Source organism: Suricata suricatta, chromosome 11 (assembly GCF_006229205.1).
Source record: "Suricata suricatta isolate VVHF042 chromosome 11, meerkat_22Aug2017_6uvM2_HiC, whole genome shotgun sequence".
Classification (NCBI taxonomy): domain Eukaryota; kingdom Metazoa; phylum Chordata; class Mammalia; order Carnivora; family Herpestidae; genus Suricata; species Suricata suricatta.
Window position 1 is genome coordinate 80,203,921 of NC_043710.1, and position 15,405 is coordinate 80,219,325.

The 15,405-nt window shown below is 43.8% G+C and overlaps 1 protein-coding gene across 1 annotated transcript in view; it reads right to left on the reverse strand.

Annotated features, from left to right (window-relative positions):
- Positions 1 to 15,405, reverse strand: part of GLB1L2 (galactosidase beta 1 like 2) — a 55,912-nt gene that overhangs the window by 15,528 nt on the left and 24,979 nt on the right. Inside the window, exons 8-10 of the mRNA XM_029915652.1 lie at positions 14,327 to 14,435; positions 9,281 to 9,373; positions 6,157 to 6,238 (exon numbers count right to left, since the gene is read on the reverse strand). Of these exons, the coding sequence (XP_029771512.1) occupies positions 6,157 to 6,238; positions 9,281 to 9,373; positions 14,327 to 14,435 (284 nt within the window). The remainder of the gene's footprint in view (positions 1 to 6,156; positions 6,239 to 9,280; positions 9,374 to 14,326; positions 14,436 to 15,405) is intronic.

Sequence of the window (15,405 nt, forward strand, 5' to 3'; positions counted from 1 at the left end):
CCTATGACCCAGCAATAGCACTGCTAGGAATTTACCCAAGGGATACAGGAGTGCTGATGCACAGGGGCACATGTATCCCAATGTTCATAGTGGCACTTTCAACAATAGCCAAATTATGGAAAGAGCATAAATGTCCATCAACTGATGAATGGATCAAGAAAATGTGGTATATATATACACAATGGAATACCACATGGTAATGAGAAAGAATGAAATCTGGCCATTCATAGCAACATGAGGGTGTCATGCTAAGTGAAATAAGTCAGGCAGAAAAGGACAGATACCATATGTTTTCGCTCATATGTCTAACAGGAAAAACTTAACAGAGGACCATGGGGAAGGGAAGGGGGAAAAACAGTTAGGGAGGGAGAAGGAGGCAAATCATGAGAGACTCTTGAATACTGAAAACAAATTGAGGGCTGAAGTGGGCAGGGGAAAGACTAAGGAGGTGATAGACATGGAGGAGGGCACTTGTGGGAAAGAGCACTGGGTTTATATGGAAACTAACTTGACAATAAACAATTAAAAAATAAAATAAAAAGAGACATTTCAAACCTAAAAAATTTTTTTAATGAAATTAATTTTTAAATGGCACCGGTAAGGAGTGCCTGGGTGGCTTAGTTGGATAATCATCCAACTCTTGATTTTGGCTCAGGTCATACATAATCTCATGGTTCACGGATTTGAGCCCTGGATCAGGGTCTGCACTGACAGTGCAGTACCTGCTTGGGATTCTCTCTCTCTACAAACAAATAAACATTTAAAAATAATAATAAATGGCACCATTGAAAGGTATGCTGGAGAAAGATGTTCTGCATTTGGCCTGTGGCCATGGACCCCTTGGCCTACCCCAGCTGCACAACTTGCTCTGAGACTCCTTGCCAGCCTATTGTCCACCTGGACAGTAAGACTGAGAGGCATTGGGCTTGGCCTTAGCTCCAGTGGGTCTGGGAATACATGACAGTGACTGGGCCAGCCAGCCAAGCTGGCCACCCTGACACTCTCCTATTGGACACAAGCCACTGATATACCAGTGATTAAAAATAAACAATAGCTGAAGCTCTAGGAGGTTAAAAAACTTGCGTGAAGATCACATAATTGCTGAACAGCAGAGTAGGGCCACAACCCTAGACCCATGTGACACTGACCCATTGTCCTTGGATGTCACCATCCCCCAGCAATCTACTGGATAAGACTTTACATCCAGACCCCTCCTCACTTAAAGGAGAAACCTTGAAGACAAGAGGCCTGTCTGAAACTGTGCAGACAAAAATCTCAAAAGTGAACAGGATTAGCATGGCTAACAGCAACTGTTATTGACGTAGCAACTATTCCTAGTTCCTCACAGTTCACTAAAATAAAAATAAAGGAATACAAAAGTGGAAGGTTGTAAAGAACAAGACCTAAAGAGAAGACAAAGCAGAGAGGAAGTTTCAAGAAAATCTCAGGAGACTGCAAAGGGCAGCGGGTCAGTAAATGGCCTAGGAGAATGGAAGAAGTTTTGACTACTCCCCACTTCCAGCCTAAGGCCTCACCTTACCTCCCAGGCACCCTGCAGTGGGAGGACACCTCTGTCCCCTGCCTCACACACTCCTCAAGCCTCTTTCCTACCAGTGCCCAACCCCAGAGGACACACTCTCTGGGAAAGCTGAGCCCAGTGTCTCCAGGCTTGGAAGGATCTGTGTGGCAGTGTGGAGAGATTTGCCGTGTGGCAATACGGGCCATCTCAGCCAGGGGATTCTTGCCCATTCCTCCCGCCTGCCTCTAGCAACAGATCAAAGGATTCTTCTCTGGAAACACTATCTCTCCAAACACTGACATTTGGGCTTCCAACCTTGAAATAGCACACCCCTACCCAATCACCTGCCCCAGCCTCTCCTGGCACTCATTGCTATGTGGCTGTTAAGTGTCTCCTTAAACTGCTCAGACAAGAGCCAGACAATTGAGAAAAATCCCCTCATGTGGAAGATTGAGCATAACTGGTAAATATTTTTTCTTAAAGACACACATCCTCAACAAGAGAGGATAAAAAAGGTAGTGTCCATTTCTTTTCTTGAGAAAAGAAATCTATTCAAGAAAATAAGATCCAGGAAACAAGAGAAAGATTATAAGAATTAGAGGAAGTCACCCAGAAAGTTGAACTAAAGGGCAGAGACAAATCAAAAAGATAAAAAACTTAGAGAATCGTTATAAGAGTCCAATCTACAAATAACAGGAGTGACCAAAAGATCAGAAAAAAAGAGGGTAAACATAAAAAAAAAAAGTACTGACTGGATGTCCCACTAACAATGACCACAACTGTTTCGATTCAAATACTCATAAAAGTGCCACAAAAGGAAAAAAAATCTCACACCAAAAGAACATCATTGTGAATGAAATACCAGAATACTAAGGATAAAGGAAAATCCTATAATTTTCTAGAAAGAAAAGGAAAACACACACACGCACAAACAACATATAAAAGGATCAGGAACCAGAATGTCCCTGTACCTCAGCCTTGACAGCGAATGCTAAAAAAATCAGGGAACGGTGCCATCACAGGGCAGGAGACCCAGAGATCAGCCTCAGGTCAGGGGCACTCCATCAGGTCACGGTCACAGGGGTCTCAGACCCATCGGACTTGACACAGAATCTGATATATAGAGGCATTTGAAACACGGTGTGACAGGAATTTGAAATATCTGGTAAGGTCTGTTTAACTGAGAAAGGGGGGGCACCTAAAACTAATGTAATATTATGTGTCAACTATGTGTGCGTCAACTTAAATTTAAAAAACTAATAAAAGAGAAAGGGGAGAAAGGGGAAGAAAAAAAAAAAGAATTGAAAGGAAAAGAGAAATGAATGGGATAATTACACCAAAAGTAAAAACCGAGCACACTGAAAGCAAGCCAGTTCACAAATACTGCCCAGCATAGGGCTCGCACCACAGAGGGCGGGAAGGGCATTTCCACGTGGGTAACGCAGGCACCAAGAAACCCGTCGGAATGGACGTAGCCACACCGCGGGAACGCCGCGGGAACGCCGCGGGCCCAGGTCACTTACGGGGAGTGGGAAGAGGAGGAGGCCACATTTCTGTGGTTTTACTTTTACACCTTGGAAATGCCTTACTTTAATTACATTTTTAAGTAATTGAAAAAAGTCCTTCTGGGCAGCAACCAGGGCTCCTGAGTTCAAGCGAGTTAGGGAGAACCAGGAAGGGCTTGGCGGTGGTGGACTGGGTGTGGGGCAGGAAAGGGCATGGCGGGGGGCACCGCGTGGGTTGCACCCAGGATTGGCAGGAGGCGGCGAAGAGCAGGCGAAGAGGAGGGGGAAGAGCGGGGCTTGGCAGGGGTGGAGCCGGGTGGGGGAGGAAGGGGCACCGCGGAGGGGTGGCGGCGAGAGCGGAGCGTGCCGTGGAGAGGGCAGGGTGTCCAGCAGCCGGCCTCGGAGACTCCCTAGTGCACCGGAGGCCTTGTCCAACACAGTGCCGACACGCTAAAAATGTACACCAGCCTTCAAAGGGCCTTGCCTGCCCAGCCCTGGCGACAGCCCCTCCTAGGCCCCACCGAATGGCACAGCCCGTGGAGGCCTTGGAAGCAGTCACAGGAGACAGTGCCACCGCGTGGAAATGGCGGGAATTGCGCTGCTCCTGGAGGAACTTAATGGTCTGGGGAAAGGGCCTTCCGTCCATTCATCCTGCAATCACGCCCTGAGCGCTCCCTGCTGGCCGGCGCTGGCCTTAGTGCTACAGAGAGGAAAGGCCCTATCTGCTCGGGCTAGTGGAGGGGTGGGCCATGCGGAAGGTATGGGAAAGGAGCATGCGCTGCAGCAGAGACAAGCCAGTTGTGGGAGCCCACAGGAAGCACCTGGCAGCTCATTGGAGGCCCTTCAAACACTGTCATCCTTGTACAGCACGAACCGAACCGTGTCCAGGCACAGGAGCACAGCCTAACAAGACGGAGCTCAGGCTCTGGGGGTCCTTATCACTTCAGTGAAACAGCTAAATAAAACAAACCACCCAGAATGTTAGACGGCCAAAATAAAGCAGGCCCAAAGGGCTGAGTGAGCTCCAGGAGGAGCTTGGGTGTTTGGAGGAAGCCCTCACATGGAGGTGACCTCAAAGAAAAGCGGGAGGAAATGGAACAGCCATGCAGGTATCTGCAGGAAGGCTGGGGGTGTCCAGTATATTCCAAGAACAGACAGGAGGCCAGAGGAGGGTGGAGCAGGAGACACCTGGCTCGGTCACAGAGGTAACAGGCCAAAGGATGCCCTTGGAGGTTTTTCTCATAGCTCATGCTTCACTCTGAGCAAAGTAGAATGTACCTGAAGTTCAGGTGAGGCAGGAGGTGATCCAAATGATATTTCAAATACTGCTATGTTCAGAAAATTCGTGCAGGAGTCAACAGTAAAAAGGAAGATCAGTTCAGTGCTGTGGCAATAACGCATAGGAGAACGATGGTAAGAGTTCAGGTGCTAAAACTCACTTGGATCTGGATGAATTTGAAGATAAAGCTAAAGATAAAAAGGATTTGCTGAGGGCTGTGTGTCAGGCACACAGAAGGAGAGGTCTGAGAGTGCCTACAAAGTTTAGGGCCAGGGCAACTCGGGGGAATGGGGTTGCAATTTACTGAGAAAAAGAAGTCTGAACGTGGGGCAGGCTTGGGAGGAAAGCAGGCAGGCTCAGTGCCCTGCTAGTTCCACTGGGACCCCCCGCCTTCCGGGTGCTATGCCCAGTACGCAGATGCACACATGAGGCAGGAGCCCAGGGAAGGCCGCTCACAGAGACCAGCATCTCACAGTTACCAACACACAGGTCAGATTTAAAGTCACCTGCATGACCAGGGCACTGAGTGCACGGAGGGAAGGATTCATCCCAAAGAGTGAGAAGTAGAGAATTTAAACATCAGAATTTGGGGAGAAGTGACCAGCAGGAGATACCAAGAAGGAGCAGCCTGTGAGTTCATAGGGAAAAAGTAGAAAACTGGGTTTCAGACACCAAGGGAGGAAAACATTTCAAGGGAAAGAAATTGATGGTTGCTGATAAATAAAATCAGAGAGGTCAGAGGCAATGGGGATGAACACTTAAATTTATAACATGGAGGTCACTGGCAACCTCGAAAAGAACAGCAGCAGTAGAATGGTCAGGGTGGTAATGTGGTCCCCATAGCTTAAGAGAGATGGAGGGGAAAGGGTCTGGGGGAGCCAGTGAGCATGGACATGGGGAGATCTCTTCAAAGAGGAGCTGAGAATCACAACAGCCTTTGGATAGGGAAATGAGTCAAGAGATTTGTTTTAGAAGAGAAAAATAGGGGTGCCTGGGTGACTCTGTTGGTTAAGCATCTGACTCTTGGGGTTCATGAGTTTGAGCCCTGCATCAGACTCCCTGCTGAGAGCATGAAACCTGCTTGGGATTCTCACTCTCTTCTCTTTCTGCCCCTCCCATGGGCACAGGTACACTTACGCTCTCTCTTTCTCTCTCTCAAAATAAATAAATAAAATTGAAAAAATAAAGACGAGAGAAAGAACACCATGTTTATATGCATATGGGAATGATCCAGTAGAAAGAAAAAATCTGATGACCCATGGTAGAAGCAGGGAGATGCTGGAGCAATACCCTTCAGAAGCTGAGGGAGAAAGGGTCTAGTGCACAAGAGCGGAGCTGGGCCAGCACATCTACAGCAACAGAAAGAGAGGTTTAGAGCCAGGGAGATGGATGCGGCTGGATGGAGAGCTGCCACAGTCATCTACACTCACTGCTCAGCCAGCTGCCACCACAGCACGGGCTACATACCCCCTGGGCAGTGGTCAGCCACCTCCACGATTTTGGCCGGGTTTGAGTAAGCCATCCTCACAGGATACCCAATGCTTCATCTGCTCGGCCCTCTCTGCAGACATTCAGAGACCTTCCAGTATGACCAATTCACCATTCCCAGCTTGTGGTCTGCAGAGCACTGAGTGAGCGCTCAGCAGAAGTGGGAGACAGGGAGATCCATCCGACATGGATCCTGCAACCCTCTGAGGCCCAGAGCTTCAGGCCCAGTGCCATGCAAACAAGAGAAGCATAGATAGCAGGGAAACTCCACTTGTGGCTCAGGCCATTTGAGGGGGAGGGGTGCGCACAGTGAGGCCAGGGTGCTGACCCCCCCCCCCCCCCCCACACAGCCTCCAGGCAGGCACCTCCATCCATGACTCCCTTTTGCAGGCCGTCCTTGTTGTCTGAAGTCAAAAGCAATTCCACAATACCTCGGTCTTCCAAGGCCTGTGGGGGGAAAGAAGACAAGTCAATCCGTCACTCCTCAGAGCTCCTGTCATGTCACACAGCTGGGAAGGTGGCAGCCAGAAGAGAAGAGAGATTCAAAATAAAACATTTACTTCTCCACAGAAAATGGACAGAAACCTTCTTGTCTGTGCCCACCATGTTCAAAAAAGCTCCTATCAGCTGAAGTCCAGCTGAGGCAGGGGCAGGGCTGTCAGACTCTGGCATCCCTTGGCTGCCAGAGATCTGGCAAGGTGCCAGGTCTGGCTGGTGCCCTGTTCCTAGATGGGCCTACTCAGAGGCCAGCTCAGCAGGGCCGGTTGCTATGCTGTCACCTGGCAGCTGACTGCAGGGTGCCATGAGTGGGTCAGGCCTTCCTGATACCAAGCCCATCACCTCCCCACACTGGGCCAGGGTGGGCTCTGTTCAACCACCATGCCACAGCCACATGCCCATGACATGCTGCATATGCCCAGTAGAACAGGAAGCACTCCTTGCAGGTTGTAAATCAAATGAAGACGTGGAAGGAACACACACTGTGTTGAGAGGTAATAACCATTTTACCACTCCCAATAACTGCTACCATTTACAGACCACTTACAGTCACGCCGGGCCTTCCGCTAAATACTTTACATAAAGCAGCCTATTCAGTCCTCACATTTAGTAACAGTACAGATGAAGAGTCTCAGAGGTTGGAGAAAGTGTTAAGGGATACAGAGCAAATGAGCCAGTACGGACTTGAATCCAGAGTCTGCCCACCTTGAAAGGCTCTGCTTTGGGGCTATCGGCTCTTTTGGATTAGAAAACCCAGAAATGGGGACTTTCCTATAATTTTACCTGCAGATATTTTTACAAGACTGCTTATTTCAACCAAATTCTTTGGGAAACAGGTTAGACCAGGGGGTGCATAATGTTCATACCTAAACCTGATGCCAGTAAAGAAAGAGCAGAGGGGGCTCTAATTCTCAGGGACAACAGAAGCCACAGAAGTTCAATCCATTAGCCAAGGTAAGATGTTTATTAAAAGCCCTGTACCTACCACCTCACAAGTCTCTAGGCAGTTATTTGCTGATATGTAACAGGCTTTGCCTTAGTTCGTAGCTTATGCATATAGCATCATGTAGGTTGAGAGGGTGTAACTGTCTTTTACAGCTAGCTGTACTCTTCGCACTTGACTTTTCATGGCCATTAATCTACTGACTGCACACTGTAAGGAGTAATTACTATTCCTATTTCCTGAGCACCAGTGATATGCCAAGCAGAGTTAGGGGTCTTGTATCTATAATCTCACTTCATTCCTAGAACAGCCTTAGAGAAAGCATTCTTGTCTCCATTGAACACATGATGAAGCTAAAGCTCAGAAAGGTGACGTGACTTACCCAAGGTCATCCTATGCTGATGGTGTCCACATGTCCATAACACCCAGGAGAAGCTTCATGGCAGCTCAGGAGGGGATCCTCCCAATAGCTCAGGGGTGGGTTTTGCAGCTTCTTTTTGTCCATCTGTCTCACATATGGATACCTTCCCCAGACACCAGGGAGGTGTTGACTAGCAGGAGAAACCCCTTAACAACTGCATTCTCCTCTCCAGACCATTAGCAGAGCTCTTCTCTGTAGCTCAGGACTCAGTAAACACCTGCTGGAGAAGCTCCAGCATTCAAGAGACAGTCCAAGGGGAAGAGTTATAATGGGAGAAGCTCTCCTGTCCTGGGCCCTGGCTGGGATCTTACTAGCTAATTCAAAGGCAGAGGAAGATGAAGGTATGGTCTAATCAAGTCTGCAGCTGGGTTTGACTATCAGGATGGAACTCTTCCCTTTTTGGTTTTGGGAATACCTCTTTCTAGAGAAAGCCTTCCTCCCTACACAGGGCATTCTGCAAGTGACAAGAAGGGGGCAGAAGTAGATGAAATCCTACAACCAGAAGGGCTTGAGCTCATTCTGCCTACATGCTGGGACTGAAGTAATTTCCAGATAGAAAATGAATCTGCCTATGACAGCAGAAGAGATGCTGACATCATGGGCCAAAGCTAAAGCAGCTTTAATTAGGTGGATTCCCTGAGGCCACTTAACATTTCCTCTACCCACACCGTGGCCAGTCCTTCTAAGTACTTTAAAACCACGGCCAATGATCTATCAAAGTCTTATTTATTGGCTACTTACTGAAAACAGTCCTAGAACAGTCCTGAGTCAAGTGATCTCTCTCACACACACAATTTAGAGAGGCAAATTCTCCCCTGAGCCCCACTTCAAAGAAGAGAAAATGGAGGTTTATAAAAATGAAGGCCTTTGCTCGAGGTATCAGCTACAAAGTGACAGAAATCAGATCTGAGGATAGGCCTATTCTTTTTTTTTTAATTTTTTTAAATGTTTTATTTATTTTTGATACAGAGAGAGACAGAGCATGAGAGGGGGAGGGGCAGAGAGAGAAGGAGACACAGAACCGGAAGCAGGCTCCAGGCTCTGAGCTGTCAGCACAGAGCCTGACACGGGGCTCGAACCCACGAACGTGAGATCTGACCTGAGCCGAAGCCGGAGGCTTAACCGACTGAGCCACCCAGGCGCCCCAGGCCTATTCTTTAAAGTGTCATCTATGCCAGCCCTTCACTGATCTGCCATACATTAAATCGGTGGTTCTCAAACTCCCAAACACACTGGAATCAGATGAGGATCACCCCAGACACTCTTATTTAATTGGTATTGTATATGGCTTGGGCATATGGATTTTTAAAGTGAATGTACAGATGAAGCTGGGAACCCTTCCTTTAGATGCTGCAATGAGGGAGACTTCACTGTTCCTCACACTCAATTAAGTCCATCTCGTTTTTCTCATCCACTGCAATACCCTTTGTGTACTGTGATCCCCAATTAGACTCAATCAATAAAAAGTAAGTAAGTGATGACCTAGCTGAAATAAAAGTATGGTGAAAGGATTCACTAATAAATGGTGGTAGGAGATGTGGTATTTATATGAGAAAAATGCTAGACCAACGTGTCACATCACAGTCCATACTACATCCAGATGAAGAAATAAAGAGTTGATTCTTACCTTCTTGATGTAAGGCATATAGGCAGGGTCTCTGTTATAGGAACCATATTCATTCTCCACCTGTACAGCAATGATGGGGCCTCCATGCTTGTACTGGGGAAAGAGATAAACAATCAGAAGCTAAGTTTGTAGTGGAAACTGTACTATCTAATTTCATCATACCTATCACTAATTACTAGCAAAATATTCCATTTGAAATCAAAAGTCTCAAAGGATTTAGGTATATAATTGAGAGTGATGTCAGTAAGAAACAGAGTAGGTAGGGAGTTAGTTCCAGGCCCTTGTCTCCTATGGAAACATCAAACAATTACAGACTAAATAAAATAACTTTATGTTATTAACTGGTCTGGAAACTCGTTAAATGTTTAAGCAAATCAAGAAAAATACAGGTTTAAAATGATAGGAAATTTCATGGTGTTTCTGTTCATCCTTGCTCCACCCCCTCCCTGGCATAGCATGGCATATTCCAAAAAAAGCAACCCAATTCCAAGTTCCTTCCTTCAGGACAGAAAGAGCAAAATGGAACTTGGTGTAACATTCTGGACTGTCTGTGGGCTGCCCAGTAGACTAGTTTCTGTCACATCTGACAGGAGATCAGACAGGAAATGTTGGCATAGTTTGGACCTCAGGTTGAAAGCAACACAAGGCAGTGGAGGTCACAGCATGCGAAAATTTCAGGAGTCCATAGATTCCTATAAGCCTATGCTTATAAGAATTATAGGCAGGGGATTATAGGCAGAAGAATATTATAGAACATGTAAGGCAACAAAGGAAGATGGGTGAAATTAAGACATGTAAAAGCAGCCAGGGAAAATTGGGGAGAAAAAGCACACACACACAGGCCAGACTAGATACATTCCCAGGAAATATCTGCAAAGATCTAAAGCCATCACCCCATGCTGATCTTAATGGGTAGAAGCCCACCAAATAGTGAAGATATTCCCCACCAGTCTGCAAAGACTGTTGTTTCAAATGCCCAATTTTCAACAACAAAAACACAAGGCATTCAAAGGAATGAATTAAATCTCTAGAAATACACACACTCTAAACACACACACTGGACTTAATAAGCAAAGATTTTAAAACAACTTCCATAAATATGCTCAATGGGTTAAAGAAAAACATGGACAAAGAAATCAGGAAGATGCTATATCAGCAAAGTGAGACTATCAATACAGAGACAGAAACTATAAAATAAACTAAACAAGATTTCTGGAGCTGAAAAATATACCTGACTAGAAAAAATTCACCATGGAAGTTCAATAGCAGATACAAACAAGAGGAAGAAAGAATGGGCTAACTTGAAGACAAGTTATTTGAAATTATTCAGTCTGTAGAGCAAAGAGAGAGAGAATAAAGAAAAGAGAACAAAACCTGAGGGACTTATGCAACATCCTAGTAAGTGGACAAAAATACTCATTGTGGAAATCCTAAAAATAAGAAAGAAAAGGGGCAGAGAAATTGTGTGAAAAATTAATGGCTGGAAACCTCTCAAATTTGAGAAAACATGGAAATACAAATCCAACAAGTGTCAGTGAACTCCAAGTAGCATTAAGCAAGAGACCACACCAAGGCACATTACAATCAAACTGTCAAGGCCAAAGACAAAAAGAGATTCTTGAAAGGAGCAAGAGAAAAGCAACTTGACTCACACAAAGGATCCCCAATAAGACTATCAGTGGATATCTCACCAGAAATCTTGCAGGGCAGAGACAGAAGGATGATATATTCAAAGTGCTGAAGGAGAAAAACTATCAACTGATAATTCTATATCCAGCAAAACTGTCCTTCAATAATGAGGGAGAAATTAAGACATTCTCAGACAAATACAAGTCAGGGGAATTTGATACCACTAGACTTGACTTATGAGAAATGCTATATAAAGTCCCTCAAGTTGTAATGAAAAGATGCTAGACAGTGACTTGAAGCCCCAGGAAAATATAAAGTTTTGCTGTGGAGGTAAATGTATTTAAAAAATGTAAAAACCAGTATTATTAAAATTTTAGTTTATAAATCTACTTTTTTTAAACTGGATTTAAAAGACAAATGCATAAAAATAATTATTAATCTATTTAATGAGTACACAACATATAAAAATGTGACTTGTAACATTAATAACATACAGCAAGACGGAGCTGTAGATTAGTAGTTGGTGAGATTGTGTGTGATTAAAGTTTAGTTGACATCAATATAAAATAAAACATCATGGGGCACCTGGGTGGCTCAGTCAGTTGAGTGTCCAACTTAGGCTCAGGTCATGATCTCACAGTTCGTGGGTTTGAACCCCACATTGGCTCTGTGCTGACAGCTCAGAGCCAGCAGCCTGCTTCTGATTCTGTGTCTCCCTCTCTCTCTGCCCCTCCCCTGCCCATATTCTGTCTCCCTCTCTCTCAAAAATAAACAAACATTAAAAAAACTTAGGGGTACCTGGGTGGCTCGGTCGGTTGAGTGTCCAACTTTAGCTCAGGTCATAATCTCATGGTTTGTGGGTTTGAGCCCCACATTGGGCTCTGTGCTAGCTCAGAGCCTGGAGACTGCTTCAGATTCTGTGTCTCTTTCTCTCTCTTCCCCTCCCCTATTCTGAGACACGCTCTGTCTCTCTCTGTCTCTCAAAAATAAATAAATGTAAAAACAATTTTTTTAATTTAAAAAAATAATAACTTTAGGACAGTATTTGTAATCTCCATGGTAACCACAATGGAAATATGTATAAAATATACACAAAAAGAAATGAAAAAGGAATCAAAACTGGTCACTATAAAACAAATCAACTAAATACAAAGAGAGGTAATAATACAGGAAATAAGGGAGAAAAAAGCTACAAAACATACAAGTAACAAATGACTATATAGATACATATATACATATATACATATTCGTATACATATATAGCACATTCCATCCAATGACACAATACACATTTTTCTCAAGTACAAATGGAATATTCTCCAGGACAGATCATATTTTAGGCCACAACAGAAGCGTTAATAATTTAAAAAGATTCAAACCATACAAAGTATCTTTTCCAGTCACAGTACAATGAAACTAGAAACCAACAGCAGAAAGAACACTGAAAATTCAAATTTCAAATTCCACAAATATGTGGAAATTAAACAACACACTGCTAAAAAACAACCATGACCTAAAGAAGAAATAATAGGAAAATTGGGATATATCTTGAGACAAATGAAAATAAAAATTCAACATAAACTTATGGGATGCAGCAAAACCAGTGCTAAAAAGGGAAATTTATAGCTACAAACACACTAAAAAAAAAAAAAAAAAAAAAGAAAGGTCTTAAATCAACATCTAATTTTTCACCTCAAGGAACTAGAAAAGAGAAACAAAACTAAACTCAAAGGTAGCAGAAGGAAGGAAATAATACAGGTTAGAATAGAGATAAAAAGAGATTTAAAAATAGAGAAAAATTAAGAAAACCCAGAGTTAGTTCTTTGAAAAGATTAACAAAATTGACAAAGCTTAAGTGAGATTAACTAGCAGAGCTGCATTATTCACAATAGACAAAAGCAACCTCGGTGTCCACTGATGAATGAATGAGTGAACAAAATTTGGTATAGTGATACAACATATTATTATTCAGTCTTAAAAAGGAAGGAAATTCTGACACTTGCTACAACACGGATGAACCTTGAAGACATTATGCTAAGTTAAAAAAGCCAGCCAGAACAGGACAAGTATAACAGGATTCTACTTATACGAGGTAACTAGAATGGTCAATTTCATAGCAACAGAAGGTAGAACAGTGGCTGCAGGGGTTATGGAGAAGGGAAATAGGAAGGTAATGTTTAATGGATACAGAGTTTCAGTTTGGGAAGCTGAAAAAGTGGGATCTATTAGATGGTGGTAATGTTTGCACAACAATGTGAATGTACTTAATACCAGTGAACTTAAAGCCACTTAAAAATGGTTAGAAGGGTAAAAAAATAAAATAAAATAATTATGTTATACTCAAAATACTTTTTAAAAAAAGGTCCAGTACACCATTTCCATATTTAAGAATACTCCTGGCTTGGCCTTCCCTAAAACCAACACCTCTACCTCCACCAATCTACTATAACCTGCTGAATCATCTCAGAAATTCCATCGTCCTTAAAAAAAATCTAGGCTAATAATTTCCTGGCTTCTTGATTCTTTCCTGATTAGGGCTTCCAGACTTAAGAAATAAAAATACAAGATACACAGTTATACTTGAATTTACAGTGAATAAATTTTTATATAAATTATGAATATTTTAATGTAAGTATGTCCCACATAATATTGAGGATATATTTATACTAAAAAAAATTCCTTGTTTATCTGAAATACAAATTTAACTTTTTTTATTTTCCTACCCTACAGATGATTAAGTGGTTCCTTTGATCTATGTGTGATGTGAACATTACAAACCATTGACTCAAGAGCAATTTTTATTGATGTACTAATTTTTATTAATGTACTAACTTCTCAACATGACGTTTATTTTTACATAAGCTATTGGACTATTCCCATTCCTGCTTTTTTATTGCTTCCAAATATTACAAACAATGATAAGATAATTTCTCCCAAAAATTGATTTTTATCACCTATGTTTTGAATGAAATGTGCACCATATGCCACCTTTTTGATAGTAGAAAGATTTACCCTGAAAACTCATCAACTGTAATTTTATAACTACAAAAAGCCATATATTAAAGGTAACGGCCTATCCATTTATGCTCTTTTCTACATAGAACTGAGCCAGCACACTACTGGGATGCCAGTCAGTGGGTTTTTCAGTTAATAGGACATCACAGCTGACACTGTGTGCAATAATCTAAGCCCTTTTGCCTGTCTATCCCTTTAGCACTGAACCCCTAAAACAACACTGAAATACATCTTTTAAAAGACAACTATTGTAAGCCCCTCCAATTATAGATCTCAGGCAGTGGGAAACAATGTGTTCTGTTTGAAAGGGACTGGGAGCCCCTTGTCTGAGAGCTGACCTAGGACTATTTACTCTCAGTAGGAGACTAGCTGAAGTTCCAAGAAGAGTCTTCTCGCTTTTACCTGGAGTGGCACCACCCTGGACATCAGATGATCAAAATAAAGGTCCACTGCTTCGGTGAAGCCCTTGTAAGTTGTTCTCAGCCTCATGCCAGAGTCTTGGAGTAACCAACTTGAAAAAAAGGGGGGGTGGGAATTAGTTGCACTGTTTTTGGGTTTCTTTGGGCTAGAGATGGTGGGGAGAAAAGCAGTGGCTTCCGAGTGCTGGGGGTGAGCGGGACCATTCCCACCCTACCACCTCTAGTCAGTCAGGAAGGCCGGAGATCCTGCGAACAGAGTCAGGGGCAAACACTGCCAGGGCTCAAGCCCTGCACTCTATACTGTTTCCCTATTAAAAGACACCAGCACTGCTAGGGATTTTATTTCTGGCATTGTGGCTGTAGGTCTGGCTGCCAGTCAGAGTGAGGAAAGCTTCTCACTGAACTCAAGGCCCAGTGTGGAAGCATTTACCCTAAAATCTCATTACAAAGGGGTGAAGCCAAAGGGGTTAAGGAATCACTGGGACCAGATGCAACCTTCTAGTGTCTCCCAGAAAACTAAGCCTAACATGGAGGTCATGAGAGGCTAATCCACTTCTCCTCATTCCTGTCCATCTGTCCATCCACTGCTCTCCAGGCTGACCCTGTAACTCGTTAGCATCAGCTTCCACAGCTCTTCATAGCTCAGCTCAGAGATGGAGCTGCAGAGCAAAGTGAATTCTTCCCACAACCTGTCCCCTGAGATCACATTTCCTAGGTGAACACAGATCATTTGTTCCAGGGTTGGAGCCAGGAACTCTTCCTTCTCACTTGAAATTCTAAGTTAAACACTTACATTTTCTTACAAAGGGTCTGATGCTTCACATCCTAATTTGGAAATCCTGAACAGGGTCAGAAAATTATCAACTTATATTAGGTAAAAATGGAGGCGGAGAGAGCAGCTTCCTTTAGACTAATACCTCCACCCTCCATCTCACCTAAAACAGTCTAGAGCTTCTCATTGCCACTGGGTCTCCTCCTGTTTGGGCCTCCCTGGGGTGTGCCCACATGCCCATCCTCGATGCCAGGACCTGAGTGGATGGTCCTGCCCAGGAGGAGAGCTGA